The sequence below is a fragment of the Geotrypetes seraphini genome, chromosome 12 (assembly GCF_902459505.1).
Source record: "Geotrypetes seraphini chromosome 12, aGeoSer1.1, whole genome shotgun sequence".
NCBI classification, from domain to species: domain Eukaryota; kingdom Metazoa; phylum Chordata; class Amphibia; order Gymnophiona; family Dermophiidae; genus Geotrypetes; species Geotrypetes seraphini.
In genome coordinates this window covers 24,973,132-24,986,955 of record NC_047095.1, presented here as the reverse complement: position 1 = coordinate 24,986,955, position 13,824 = coordinate 24,973,132, and the positions used below count along the sequence as shown (strand labels likewise).

The 13,824-nt window shown below is 43.3% G+C and overlaps 1 protein-coding gene across 1 annotated transcript in view; it reads right to left on the bottom strand.

Moving 5' to 3' along the window:
- The window catches only part of HFM1 (helicase for meiosis 1), a 354,705-nt gene that overhangs the window by 16,860 nt on the left and 324,021 nt on the right, over positions 1-13,824 (bottom strand). Inside the window, exons 34-35 of the mRNA XM_033916380.1 lie at positions 13,315-13,420; positions 3,569-3,671 (exon numbers count right to left, since the gene is read on the bottom strand). Coding sequence (XP_033772271.1) covers positions 3,569-3,671; positions 13,315-13,420 — 209 coding nt within the window. The remainder of the gene's footprint in view (positions 1-3,568; positions 3,672-13,314; positions 13,421-13,824) is intronic.

Below are 13,824 nucleotides of genomic sequence, written 5' to 3'. Positions count from 1 at the left end.
CATCGCGCCCAGCGGTCCACTCCCGCGGCGGCCCATCAGGTCTATGACCTGTGAAGTGGTTTCTGAGCATTTCTATAACCTACCTTTACTTCTATCTGAACCCCTCAATCCCCTTATCCTTTAAGAACCTATCTAAACCTTCCTTGAACCCCTGTAATGTGCTCTGGCCTATCACAGCCTCTGGAAGCGCGTTCCATACGTCCATCACCCTCTGGGTAAAAAAGAACTTCCTAGCATTTGTTCTAAACCTGTCCCCTTTCAACTTCTCCGAGTGACCCCTTGTACTTGAGGGAACAGTTCGGATGTTCCCTTTACATTCGTATGCAGCATAATGTAATATAAGCAATGAAAAATACAGCACAGTAGAAACAAATTAAAAACGTCTACACCAAGCAGTCACCATCTTTGCCTGCTCCCCAACATCCTTTGAATTTTTGACTGCATTGTAAGTATTCCAGAATGTGTGTATCTGAATGAATTATGTCACTTTTCTTTTATCAAATGGAGTTCTTTTCTTTTTTGTTTAATATTTATAATGTTAACTACCTAGATCTTTTGCTAGGACAGGCAGTATATCAAATCAATAAATAATAATAACCCATTTCCTCCTATACTGTACAAAATATAAAGATCACACATGCCAGGGATGGTGTTAGGGGAGTGCAAATAGGGCAACTGCTTCCTTTCCAGAGAGAGCCCTAAGCTTGTTGGAAGCTGAAGGCTGCATGGCCTGGTAGTAGACTCAAATTTCTGCACTGTGCTCTAGTCATATTTAACACCAGCTCTGACAGGATACACGTTTCAAATCTGACATATTCTAATCACAAAACAGAAAATAAAATTATTTCTACCTTTTGTTGTCTGGTCATTTTATTTTTCAAATCATGTTGGTTCAAAGTTCTGGTTTCTGTTTCCTTCTATATTCTCTTAACTCACTTGCCAGGGTCTCCTGCCTATTTTACATTTCTTCTTTCTCCATGCTCACCATCTATCTTCCATCTCTGTCTATCATTTCCCTATGTCCAGCATCTGCCTTCTCTGTGTTCCCTATACTTCCCTTTACAGTATCTCCTCTGCGTCCATCTCCCCACATTCATCATCATCACTCTTAACCCTCTCCCTGTATCTAACATCAGTCCTCTGTGTTCTTATGTCCCTCCCCCAAGTCCAACATCTCCCTTCTGTGTTCCTATTCTCCCCATGTCTAGCATCTTCCCACTGTGTATATATATCATCCCCATACAGCATATTCCCTGTGTCCTTGTCCTTATTGTAACCCCACCCACTCTGGCCTCATTCACTCTGATCTCAGGTTACATTATGCTTCCCTCTATGGCCATCATCACTCCTCTGTTTTTATATACCTCCCTTGTCTTCCTCCCCTACACCAATGAATGTGCATGTCTCTCTCTTTCCTCCCTCGGCTATGTGTTCAGTATTTCACTACCTCTTCCTTCATCCCCTTGGTTTGGCATTTCTCATTCCTTTCACTTCTCTCTCCTTCCTACAGATCTAGCATCTCTCTCCCTTCTCTTTTGTCCAGCCCCACTCCCCCATGGGTTCAATACTTCTCTCCCCTCCCTCTAGCCCCCATCCCATTGTTCAAGGCACTCTCTACCTTCCCCCCAGGTGATTTACAGAAGGCGATATAGAAAATACCTAATAATCTATGAATCATAAATGCTAGTGTAGTTTCAGCCTATCTTGTTAAAGCTAATGCTATTCAACTTGTTTTAAACTGATCTTTAGGACTGCACTCTAGATTGCTTACCTTCACAGGGACCTCTGCTAGTGAGCTAATGATTGCAAATTCCTACCTTACTGTAAATAAAAATAGCAATTCTATAATTGTACGCATTTAAGTACACAGCAAAGTGGCACTTATGTGCATGTGTGCACTATGCCATTCTATAACCCCCTCTTTTACAAAGCTGTGCTAGCATTTTTAGCGCCGGCCATCATAGTAACAGCTCAAACGCTCATAGAATTACTATTAGTGTCTGAACTGTTACCACCGTGGCCAGCGCTAAAAATGCTAGCATAGCTTTGTAAAGGAGGGGGTAAAGTAGTGAATAAGCACATTAGTGCATGGTGTGTACATGTGGGTGGGGCGCAGGCAGGACATGGGCATGTTTCCCACTTATGCATGTAACTTACAGAATACTGTGACATACACAATTTATGCCATTAAAGAATTGACACAGTGTACACCAGTGGTCTCAAACTCAAACCCTTTGGAGGGCCACATTTTGGATTTGTAGGTACTTGGAGGGCAGCAGAAAAAATAGTTAATGTCTTATAGTTATTGTATTTAACAGTTAAAGGAAAGATTTATAAACTACAAAGATTTATAAACTGCAAAATTGTCATTTCTTTAATAAGACATTAACTATTTTTTCTGCGGTCCTTCAAGTACCCTATTTTTTCTGCGGCCCTCACAGTTAAAGTTTAACATCTTTCCTTTCTCAAAACTGACACATTTCAATCACTATATTGAAAATAAAATCATTTTCCCTACCTTTGTTTTCTGGTGACTTTATTTTTCTGTGCTTTTATCTATGTTTCCAGGGCCTTCTTGTCTTTTGTTTTTCTCTCCGTCTTCACTTTCTGCCTTGCATCCACCTTTGGTATTAACTTAACATTCAATTTTTCTGCTTTCTTCTCAAAATCTACTTTTCCATGTCTTACATTCCCTTCCTATCTCTCTCTCCTTCTCTCCCTATTTCCATGGCCTGACATCGCTCTCCTTCCTTTCTCTCCTTCCCTCCTTCCTTCCTTTCCCCTGGTCTAGCATCTGTCTCCTTCCCTTCCCTTGCCCTGGCATCTCTCCCTCCCCCTCCAAGGTCTGGTATCTCCTCTCCTTCTTTCCTTTCCCTCCCATGGACTTGGCATCTCTCGTTCCTCTCCTTTCCCTTGTCTTCCTTCTCCCTCCTTCCCTCTCTCTCCCCAATTGTGTGCAGCAGCACTTCTCTTCCTCCCTCCCCCCCTTCCCTGTGCAGCAGAAGCAGCATGTCTCTTCCCCCTTCCCTGTGCAGCAGCAGCAGCATTTCTCTTCCCCTTCCCTCCTCCCTTCCCTATGCAGCAGCAGCAGCAGCATTTCTCTTCCTCTTTAGTTTCAGTCCAGCTCCCGTGCTGCAGTCATTTTTCCTTCAAAGCTGTGGGTGGCGGCGGCTCCTCACACAATCTGAGCCTGCATCGGAAGCCTTCTCTCTGATGTCATGACGTCAAAGTGGCTTCCAACGATGCCCGCAGATTTGAAGGAAAAACAACTGCAGCAAGAGAGCCGTCCAGAAACTAAACACTTGATCATTGTGTCCAGACCGCGGACCGCAAAATAGTAACTGGGGGACGCATGTGGCCCATGGGCCGCAAGTTTGAGACCACTGGTGTACACCATCAGGACACCTAACACATGGAACTCAGTTATAAAATTTCCCTCTTTCAAAATGTAGTTTGTAATATTTGCAAAATGGATTATTTATAATCATCATTAATTATAACAAATAACTGCTCTGCCTATCTCCTGTGAACACTGTAAAAAAGATGATTATAAGTATGTTTTACTCACAGCAGTTTTGTTTCCATTTAGCTCAGATTTTATATTTGATGATATATTGAAAGGTAAATCTTTTTGTGAATCTTCAGCTGACATACCTTGCATTTTGGATAACCTGAAGAAAAATGAAGACAAAACTAAAGAGCACAGGACTCTAAACTGCAACAGTTAAAATATATATGTTTTATATGCTACCCAGTACAATATAGTTGTAGTTTTCTTTTAAATATTGTACATACACACTGAGGTACATAAGAACATAAGACATGCCTTCACCGGATCAGACCATAGGTCCATCTAGTCTGGTGACCCGTACACGCGGAGGCTAAGCTAGGTGTTCCCTGATGAAGACCTTGTTTACCCGTATCCCTCAATGTGATTTGCAAGAAGGTGTGCATCCAACTTGCCCTTGAATCCTAGAATGGTGGTCTCCATCACAACCTCTTCCAGGAGAGCATTCCAAGCGTCCACCACTCGCTGTGTGAAACAGAACTTCCTGACATTTGTCCTGGGCCTGTTGCCCCTCAATTTCAGTCCATGACCTCTTGTATGAGTCACATTTGACAGTGTGAATAATGATGTTTCTTGCTCTATTTTGAGGAATTCTTTAAGTATTTTAAAAGTCTCTATCATATCCCCTCGCAGTCTTCTCTTCGAGGGTGAACAATCCCAGTTTTCCGAGGCGTTCTTTGTAGCTCAAATTCCCCATTCCTTTTACTAGGCTATTAACTAAGCTGCATTAGTTGTTTACAGTGAATATGGAAGGGAGTATGAAATAGGCAGAGAAATGGACAAGGACTGTGCCTTAACATTAATGTTAATTGCTAATACAACAGATAATGAACTAACAATGCTGTGAAATGTCCTTTGCATTGATCACGCTGCATTAATTTTGGCAATTAACATATGGTAACTGACAACTTATACTGCATTTCTATAAATAAGGCCCACAGGCATATGCATGTTTTATAGATTTATAGGTTTTTTTTTTTAAAAGGTTTATTATTTATATCCTGCCTTTACCAAGGCAGGGTCAATAAAACAGACATAATTAAAAAACATACAATACACAAACTAAAAAGCAGTTACATACCTGTAGAAGGTGTTCTTTGAGGTTGACAGTAAACTGTTCGAAGCTGTTAAAACGCATGCGGAATGTGAAAAATTGCAGGCAGACCTTAGGAAATTGGAAGACTGGGCATCCAAGTGGCAGATGAAATTTAATGTGGACAAATGCAAAGTGATGCACCCCTTCACCTTTGAGTCTCACAATGCCACTTTTGTACTTCCTCCTATCACTAATATACCTAATAAAAGTATTGCCCCCCTTTTACTGTGTCAGCTATTTTTAATTCCATTTTAATTTTGCTTTCCTGACTACTTGACCAGCCTCTTAACTTTTCCAGATATTTTTGTTCGTCTTCCTCTTTCTGCGATCTTTTGTTGTTTATGAAAGCTAACTTCTTTTTTCTTACCTTCTCAGTTACTACTTTTGAGAACAAAAGCAGCCTTCTTTTCATCTTACTTTTTCTTACTTTTCTTACAAAATAGTTTACTGCCCTTACACTAGCTCCTTTCAGTTTTGCCCTTCTTTCCTACTTCTTCCAGATATTCCCATCCAGACAATTCCTCAACATAATCCTCCATCTGAAGAAAGCTTTTTTAAAAGTCTAGAAACTTTACTTTCAAATGAACCCTCTCTATACCTGTCTTAATATTAAACTGCACCATGCGATGATCACTGAATGCCAAATGATCACCCCACTATAACATGTTGGAAGGGTTTGAGCTGGTCTAAAGTAAGATGATGTTTAAAGTTTGGACTTCTTTATTAAAGGCTTTAAATAGATGGACATACAAAAGTTGTAGTCCATTATTCTATTAGTAAACATAGGTGCTTGGAATATACATTTGTCAATTCTATCCAGGGTTCTGGGTCTTTCTGCCTGATGGAGTGTAGTAGCAGTAGCATATGAGCGAGAACTGTTGGCACGCTTTAAGGTGGACTCGATCACTAAAGACTGGGGTTGTAGCTAAGGTTTATCAAAGCCAGAGCAAGTCATATTTTAAACAGAGCCCAGTTTGTGGGGAACCACTGGTATGGTGAGAGGTGTCTCTCAATTTTTAAATAGCACATCCTTCATAAATTCTTTAGGCTATTCTTCATAGTGTAGGAGTTTCATTAATTTCACACAAGGTTCCTCCTCAGACTCCATCTTGATGGGAAGAGCTTCATCCATCTGATGTACAAAGCTGATGAAAGAGTAGCTTTCAGATAGAGATCTACGACATGGTGGAGGTGGAGAAGAGTCTCAGAGAAACAAACAGGAGAAGGAGGTGGAGAAGGATTAGATGGTACACCATAAGATTTGTCTGCAGAGAATTCAGAAAGATCATCACTTGAATGTGGTGAGAGATCAGAATCAGTTTCATCAAAGTATTCTCTTGTAGTAGACCGTGAAGGAGTGCATTGAGTGGAGCATCAAGAAGAGCACTGAGAACACATCAAGGAGCATTGAGGAGAACCAGGTGAATCATAATCCTGTAGGACGATGCATATGTTGAGTTTCTTCTGGGTGTCAATGCTTGACATTGAGGAATCCTGGAGCACTGAATTGAATGGCATGCCGACACATCCTCAGGCTGGGCTGAGGCTGGTGTGGAGGCTGCAGGAGCCTGGAGAGGCTGCAACTGCCTAGCCCTGCAAGCTCTTGCTGAAGCAATGCTCAGAGCTGTTCCTGTATTGATAGACCAATATAGACAAAGGTGCTTGAGACACTGGGTGTCAAGGCAAGCCTCTGAGCAGACACCAGCTGAAGGGATGGTGATTGATATTCCCTGAACTGATGCTTGGATTGCATCGAGGGAGCTGAAGCCTGAAAAGATGCCAAGACATATCTAGTGGGGGAGACATGCTTATGCACCTTAGCTTTCTTACTTGGCTATCCTGATGCAGGCAGTACCGATGAAGAAGTGGAATCCCTGCACTGCGTAAAATCAGAATGACGTAATGTCAATGCAATTGATGCAGGCATCAATGCCGATGTAGATTGAAGTTGAGTGTCAGGATTGGAATCCCTGGCTATGCTCGATGTCCCTGATGCGGTACCGAAGTATTCTGTGAATTGATGCATATGGGCTTTGAGCAACCTCTTCTGCATATGAGAGCAAGAAATGTCCTGATCCTCAGGACCAAAACACATCACCAGTTGTGCAGGTCAGAGCCTGAAATGGGCTGGTTGTACCGAGTGCACCACTCGAAGCTCTTGGCGCTTTGGATATCGAGGGGAAAAGCGCCAATGCAAAGTCAAAGGGCTTAATGGCCCAGAGACAGTGATGTAGTGAGGGTAGGAGGCTCCTGGAGTGGTGGTGTACCCCACCCTCTTCTTTGCCCCCGCCACACTCACACCTTCCTTTCCCCTCCCATACCTCTCTAGTTCTTCGCTGGCGCGAGCAGCATCTCCAACCTGCTGCCTTTACCAGCCTCAGCTCTCCCTCTGACATCCTCAGGAAGTGACTTCAGAGGGAGAACCGAGGACAGTGTGAGCAGAAGGTTGGAGATGCTGCTCGAGATGGCAAAGAACCAAAGAGGTATGGGGAGGAGGAGAGGTGCCGGTGCTCCCACTCATGACAGCTCCTGGGGTGGTCCACCCCCCTTACTAAACTTGATGCTTCCGGATCGGAAAAGGCTTCTGAGGGCCGGAAGGCCCCAAAACCCCGAAAATCCAAAAAAGTCCATAAAAGTTGACTAGAAGAGAAGAATATAAAATAAAACAAATGATGACAAAAGCTGAAGAAAAAAGTGAAAGGAAGGCACCCAATAAAGTTTGACTGCTAAGGAGAACTATAAAATGCAACTTCTCAGCTCTGTGGAAAACTAAGAACTGCAGGTCCTGCAAGCAGAAATCAGGCAGGAAGGCATCAGCACCCATGAGGTAACAGGTGGTCCTTAAAATTTAAAGTGACAGTACACTTTTTGACTGTCCATGCCAGGTTCCGTGGATGATATTACCATGAGAATATATAAATGCTTATCCTCGGAGAATTCATATATACAGCCAAGAATCTCAACAACAAAAAAAATAGTCCAAATAAAACCAACAGTCAGGTGCTATCCAAGTACTGCACCATCCATATGCTGCCCTAAGCAGATAACATAGTAAAGCTCTCTTAAATACTGCTGTATCTCTCAGCAGCCTGAGTGTCATTGGTAACTAATTCCACTCCCTTGGTACAGCGATCAAAAAGTGCTACATTTCATATCTTCAAAAGAAAAAGATCAAAGAGACAATAAGCAAACAAGCATCCTCAGAATGCAAAGAGCGGAAACGATAATATACCTGAAACAGCAATTTCAGATGGTGCGAAGATGAAAGGTATAATGCCTGATATACCAACAACAGCATCTTACGTATATCTCATTCTGAAAGTGACTAGCAATCAATGCAACTTTATAAGGGAGACAGATATATGTCCAAATCAAGGAATAGAGAGCAAAAGATGCACAATAGAATTCTGAACAATCTGTAAAGAATGGCTACAGGCCTCAGACAAGCCCACGTACATAGTGTTGCAATAGTCCAACTTAGTTAATAGCAAGGCCTGAACTACCATGCAGAAATCATCTCTGGAGAAAATAAGACTTCAATTTACTCAACAAGTGGAATTTAAAATAGGAATTTCTAACCACAGCCTAATCTTGGGGCTTAAACTTCAAAAAAGTCGAGAGACAAGATGGCGCCATAGCGGACAGGCGTCCATAACAGAGCTTTTGCCTGTTGAAAAATTTACCTTGGGATTTTTGTGGTCGGAAGCATTTTGGCTATGATGAAGAGAAGGGGCAGGGTGGCGGTCTCAGCCCAAAAACTGGAACCTGTCCTTATGCAGCATGGAGTTCTTATGGGCTTTCTCTCCTCCTCGCCTCGGGGCGCACCCACTCAGCTGAATGTGAAGGAGGCATCGGCTTTGTGAAGCGAGATCTCACTTAGCCCCTCGGGACCAGCGCCTCCCTTGCAGCCGAGAGAAAGGGGAGTGCTAGCAGCGATTGTGGTGGCGGTTTCAACGTTGCCAGTAGAGCTTTCGGGCTGGCTAGCCTCCCAGGAGACTCTGGCCGGAGGATCTTTATCGAGGGAGGATACAGCAATCCTGGCGCAGAGAGGGGTGATGCCATCTATTCAGCCCCTCATTAGACCCGCTGAGATTACTTTGGACTAGAGAGTTGCGCGGGGACAGAAATCCCACCCGTCCCCACCCGTCCCCGCCAAAATCCCACCCATCCCCACCCGTCCCCGTGAGGAATCCCTCCGTCCCCACCCGTCCCCGTGAGGAATCCCTCCGTCCCCACCCGTCCCCGCGAGGAATCCCCTCCGTCCCCACCCGTCCCCGCGAGGAATCCCCTCCGTCCCCACCCGTCCCCGCGAGGAATCCCCTCCGTCACCATCCTTCCCTATAAACTTCAGAAATAGTTATTTTATTTAATTATGCTACTGAATTAAAGGCTCTGGTAGAGACCCATTTACAAATAAGCAAAGAGACTATTAATTTGGAAATATTAATTGGGAAGAATACATACTTTGTAAATGGGTTTCTACCAGAACCTCTAATGTAAATATAAAATATAAATACTCAGCTGATGAGAACCCACAAACTGTCAGCTGAGGACTTCCTTTGCAGTTGGCCTGGGGTCCCTTTTGCCAAGCTTGGCAGGCAGCAGTAGCGTCCCTGAGTCACAGATGCTGGCACCTCAGTGGCTCATGGATGCTGCCAGCGACTGCTGCGCTTGGTGGAGGGGAGTTCTGACCATCTCTAGAGGAGGTCCTCTGCTGGCGGTGCTTGGGGATCCCCACCAGTCACAGCAAGGGCCAACAAGTACTTCAACACTGTAGAAATAAAACCAGAAATGCATTTCCTTTTCTTTTGAACACAAAACAAAGATATCTGCCATATACATTTCCCAAGGCAGATGACTCTATGCAATGTCACCTCGGTAACAAAATACAAAAATAGACAAATACACCCCCTCCCTTTTTACTAAACCACAATAGTAGGTTTTAGCACAGGGAGTTACGCTGAATGCCTCGCGCTGCTCTCAATGCTCATAGGCTCCCTGCGCTAAAAAACAATATTGCGGTTTAGTAAAAGGGAGCCATAGTGCAAAATATAGACAGCAGATATAAATTCTCAAAACAGACACATTTTGATCACTAAATTGAAAATAAAATCATTTTTCCTATCTTTGCTGTTTGGTGATTTCATGAGTCTCTGGTTGCACTTTCTTCTTCTGACTGTGCATCCAATCTTTCTTCCTTTCTTTCAGCCTCCTGTATGTTTCCTCTCCTCCAGACCTCATTCTCTCCCCCAACTTTTTCTTTCTGTCTCCCTGTTCCCCCTTCTTTCTGTCTCTCTGTCTGCCCCCTTTCTTTCTTTCTCCGTGCCCTCCCCCAAGCCACTCGGTTTGCTGCCACCGCCATCGGGGAATAGTCCCCAAGCCACCGCTGTCCCAAGCTTTCCCTGCAGAAGCGTCGCGCTGACCAGCATTCCGCTCCCTGACGTCAATTCTGACGTAGGAGAGGAAGTTCCGGGCCAACAAGGCATTTCTCCTCATTCCATCCAGCCTGAGCCCCATCTCTCCTTGATCCAGCATTTCCCTTCTGTGTCTGTCAGAATTACCATTCCACCTATTTTCCAGCATCACCCTCCTTTGTGTCCATCTCACCTATATCCCTATCTCACCACTTTTTCAGAATCTTCATTTGTCTCTGTCCTTGTCTTTACCCCATATTCACCATTTGCCCTTTCAATGTCTTTATCTCCCCCCACACACTTTTTCAGCATTACTTCTATGTCTCTATTTCACCTCCTCTTCATGTCCCCTCTGTATCTCTATCCTTATTCAGTAGGTCCTGCTTACCCTTTCTCTTCTTTGTGTCACTATCTCCATTTTCAGCTTTCCCCCCTTTTCCTTTGTTACTGCACCCTGTAGCCAGAATCTTTCCACCCTCTCTCCACTCCGGCCCAGCCCAGTATGAAATATTTCCTTTTGTTTCTCTCCCCTCTCTCTTCTCCTCCCTCACCCACGAGTCCTGCATCTGGCCCTCTCCCTTCTACCTGCACCTGGCAACACCCCCCTGCTCCGCGGCTCTCTTAAGCAACTCGTCAGCAGCGGTGATCAAGACAAGCTGCCGACATCGAGGCCTTCCCTCTACAAGTCCCACCTTTGTGGAAAAAGGAAGTTGAAACAAGCGGGACTCGCAGAGGGTAGGCCCCGACGCCAGAAGCTTGTGTCGATCGTTGCTGCTGAGTTGCCGAAGAGAGCCGCAGGTAGAAGGGAGAGGGAGATAGGAAGGCTGTAGAAGCTCCGGAGCATGACACCGAACCCGGCCAGGATGATTTCTTTTTCAGGCTGCTGCTGCCGCTGCTATCCCCCACCCGAAATGACAAAAAACAGCCTAATGCCCGCGTCGGGAAATAGCCATGCTGAGCAGTGAGCTCAGCACGTACACAGATGAAAGCCTTGCTTGCTGATTGGTCCGGCGGCACGGTGGGGCGGGGCCGCCGGACCAATCAGCAAGCAAGGCTTTCATCTGTGTACGTGCTGAGCTCACTGCTCAACATGGCTATTTCCCGACGCGACGCCAGACTTGTAAGCTGCATGCTTGCATCGCCAGAATTTAGGTAGGTTGTTTTCATCCCCGTGGGAGTCCCGTGGGCAAGGGGGCGTCCCCGTGGGACTCCCGTGGGTCAGGGGGGCATCCCCGTGGGAGTCCCGTGGGCCAGGGGGCGTCCCCGTGGGAGTCCCGTGGGCCAGGGGGGGAACCCGCGGGATCCCCGCGGGATCCCCGCGATCCCCGTTCCCGTGCAGACCTCTACTTTGGACTCGATTTGGACTGCACTGGACTCCCTGTACCAGGTATGCCTGGGAACCTTCCCTCTTGTTCAGGAACAAACTTTAAAGGTGAAAAAGTGTGAAGAGGAATTGAAGACCCAAGGGGAGAAATTCAGCGGTTTAGAGACATTAGTGCAAGGTTTTCAAACAACTTGTGGAACTGTTGTTCAAGATAAGTTAGTTTTATTAAGGAAGATGGAAAATTTGGAAAACTATACGAAACAACTGAATTTAAGATTGTTGAATTTTTCTAAAATTATTACTGTTACCTAAAGATATATTTTATACATTTTTGAAGGAAGTTCTCCAATACCCTGAAGAAGGTCTCCCTCTTCTACATAAGATTTATTTCCTGCCAGTTTCTCCTAAAAAACCTTCCACCTCTGAACCAGGAGATTCACTTTCTGTGATTTCTTCTATTCCATTAGATATTTCAAATATACTGGAAAACTTTCAGGAGGAAGTAGTATTGCGTTCAACCTTATTAGTAACGTTTGTAGTCCAACAGGATAAGGAAGCATAAAGAAGTCTCCTTTCTGAATAGAAAGATCTCAATTTTTCCAGATGTTTCAAGATCTACACAAACAAGAAGGAAGAGATTCCTGGAGATGAAAAAAAATGTGAAAGCATTGGGGGTAAAATTTCAACTACGTTTTCCGTGTAAATGTATGGTTTACTTGGATCAAAATACTTATGTCTTTTATGAACCCTCCCAATTACAATTTTTTCTGGAAGGAAAGGGAGTTTCATTGTAGGACATCGAGTAATTAGCTAGTCCATTTAATGAATGGGGAGGGGCCACTATTAATAATTTTTAGAATAATTGGTTAAATTCTGCTTTAATATCATTCCCTCTGATATGTGTGATTGTCTTTCCCTTAAAGTGGGCTATCGAAGAGTCTTGAAAATTATTAATTTGTTGTAATGATTTCTAACTTGTTTAGATATTTTATATTTTTGTAATGAGATTGATTGATTTGTTCAATAATTGTTTTTGTTGAAAAATAAATAAATGATGATAAATAAAAATAAACTTCAATAAAGTCAAATATAACCCCTAGATTTTGCACTCGAAAAAAGACCATCTATTTTATAAAGACAATATATATGTGAGGCATGGCCTAGTGTTCTACTTGTTCTGGGCTGAAAATGAGGCTTCCCTCCTTTTGGAGAAGCTGTGTTCCCATCACTATCTCTGTCTTTGTAGGATGGATAAGTGTTTTGGAATCTCCTGTTTTGGGGGCACCAATACAGCATAGGGAGTACTTATGCTATAATGGTATCTGGGAACACAGTTGCCATTATAGAACAGTGTGAATGTGCCAAAAATTTACACACCCACATTTATACCAACCATAGAAGTACCGAAACTGGCCTGAAATTCCAAATTGGCCATGTTTTGGTTTCGGCCAAAAATGCCAGTGTAGTTTATCTGCCCTACTGATGGAAAAGTTCAGTGTTAGGTCATTGCTTCTGTTTCCTTCCTGTTTTCAGCCATAAGCCCTTCTCACTGTCCACATTTGGTATAGCTGGGGTCCTTAAGAATATGCACTTTTATAAATTTGCACCAAGGAAAGTAGACACATGCATTTACACCTGATTTAAGGCAGGTATATGCATTATGTACTAGCCTGGTAAGATTATGTGCATATGGAGTGTATTTGTACAGTACCAGTGCTGCTTCTCTCCACCCCAGAAATGACTTGGCTTATACTGCTTTAAAGTAGGCACTATGTTAGTGTTTGTCTACCTTTAATATGCATATACCATCATACAATTTTATAAGACCCTTCTTTAGCTTGTAAAATGCTGTTCTTTATGCTTAAATCCATTACAAAATTACTGCCACCGTTTCTAATATATTAAAACTTGCCTCTTTGAAACTTTATGTGGAAACTTGCTCTGCATTTTTTGAAGTGATGCTGCATGTTCTACTGCACTTTGAAAGAAGACATTTTTAGCCTTTGTGTTAAGAGACACTGCAATTAAAATATATTCAATTTTAAAAATATTTCAAATTAATAGTAATTACTATAGTGGTAAGATATAAATATGTTCCGTTCAAATAATATCAAAAAATACATAACTCATAGCAGGAGATCAATATTTCAGTGACAATGAAGATTAGGAGACAATCATGAAAATGTTCTAAACTTATCAAGAACAAAAGAAAAATAGTACATTAGTGCAGGGGCATAGTCAGACACCCAATTTTAGGTGGGCTTGAACCTAAAATGGGTGGGCATAAGAACTCCGCTCCCTACGCGGTATCTGTCCCACCTTTCCCCTTCCCCCTGGGTGACTGGGCATTTCTCAACTCATTCTGCCCCTCCATATCTTTTAATGCCTTCATTTCTTTTTTAGAAATAACACAAAAAGGCAA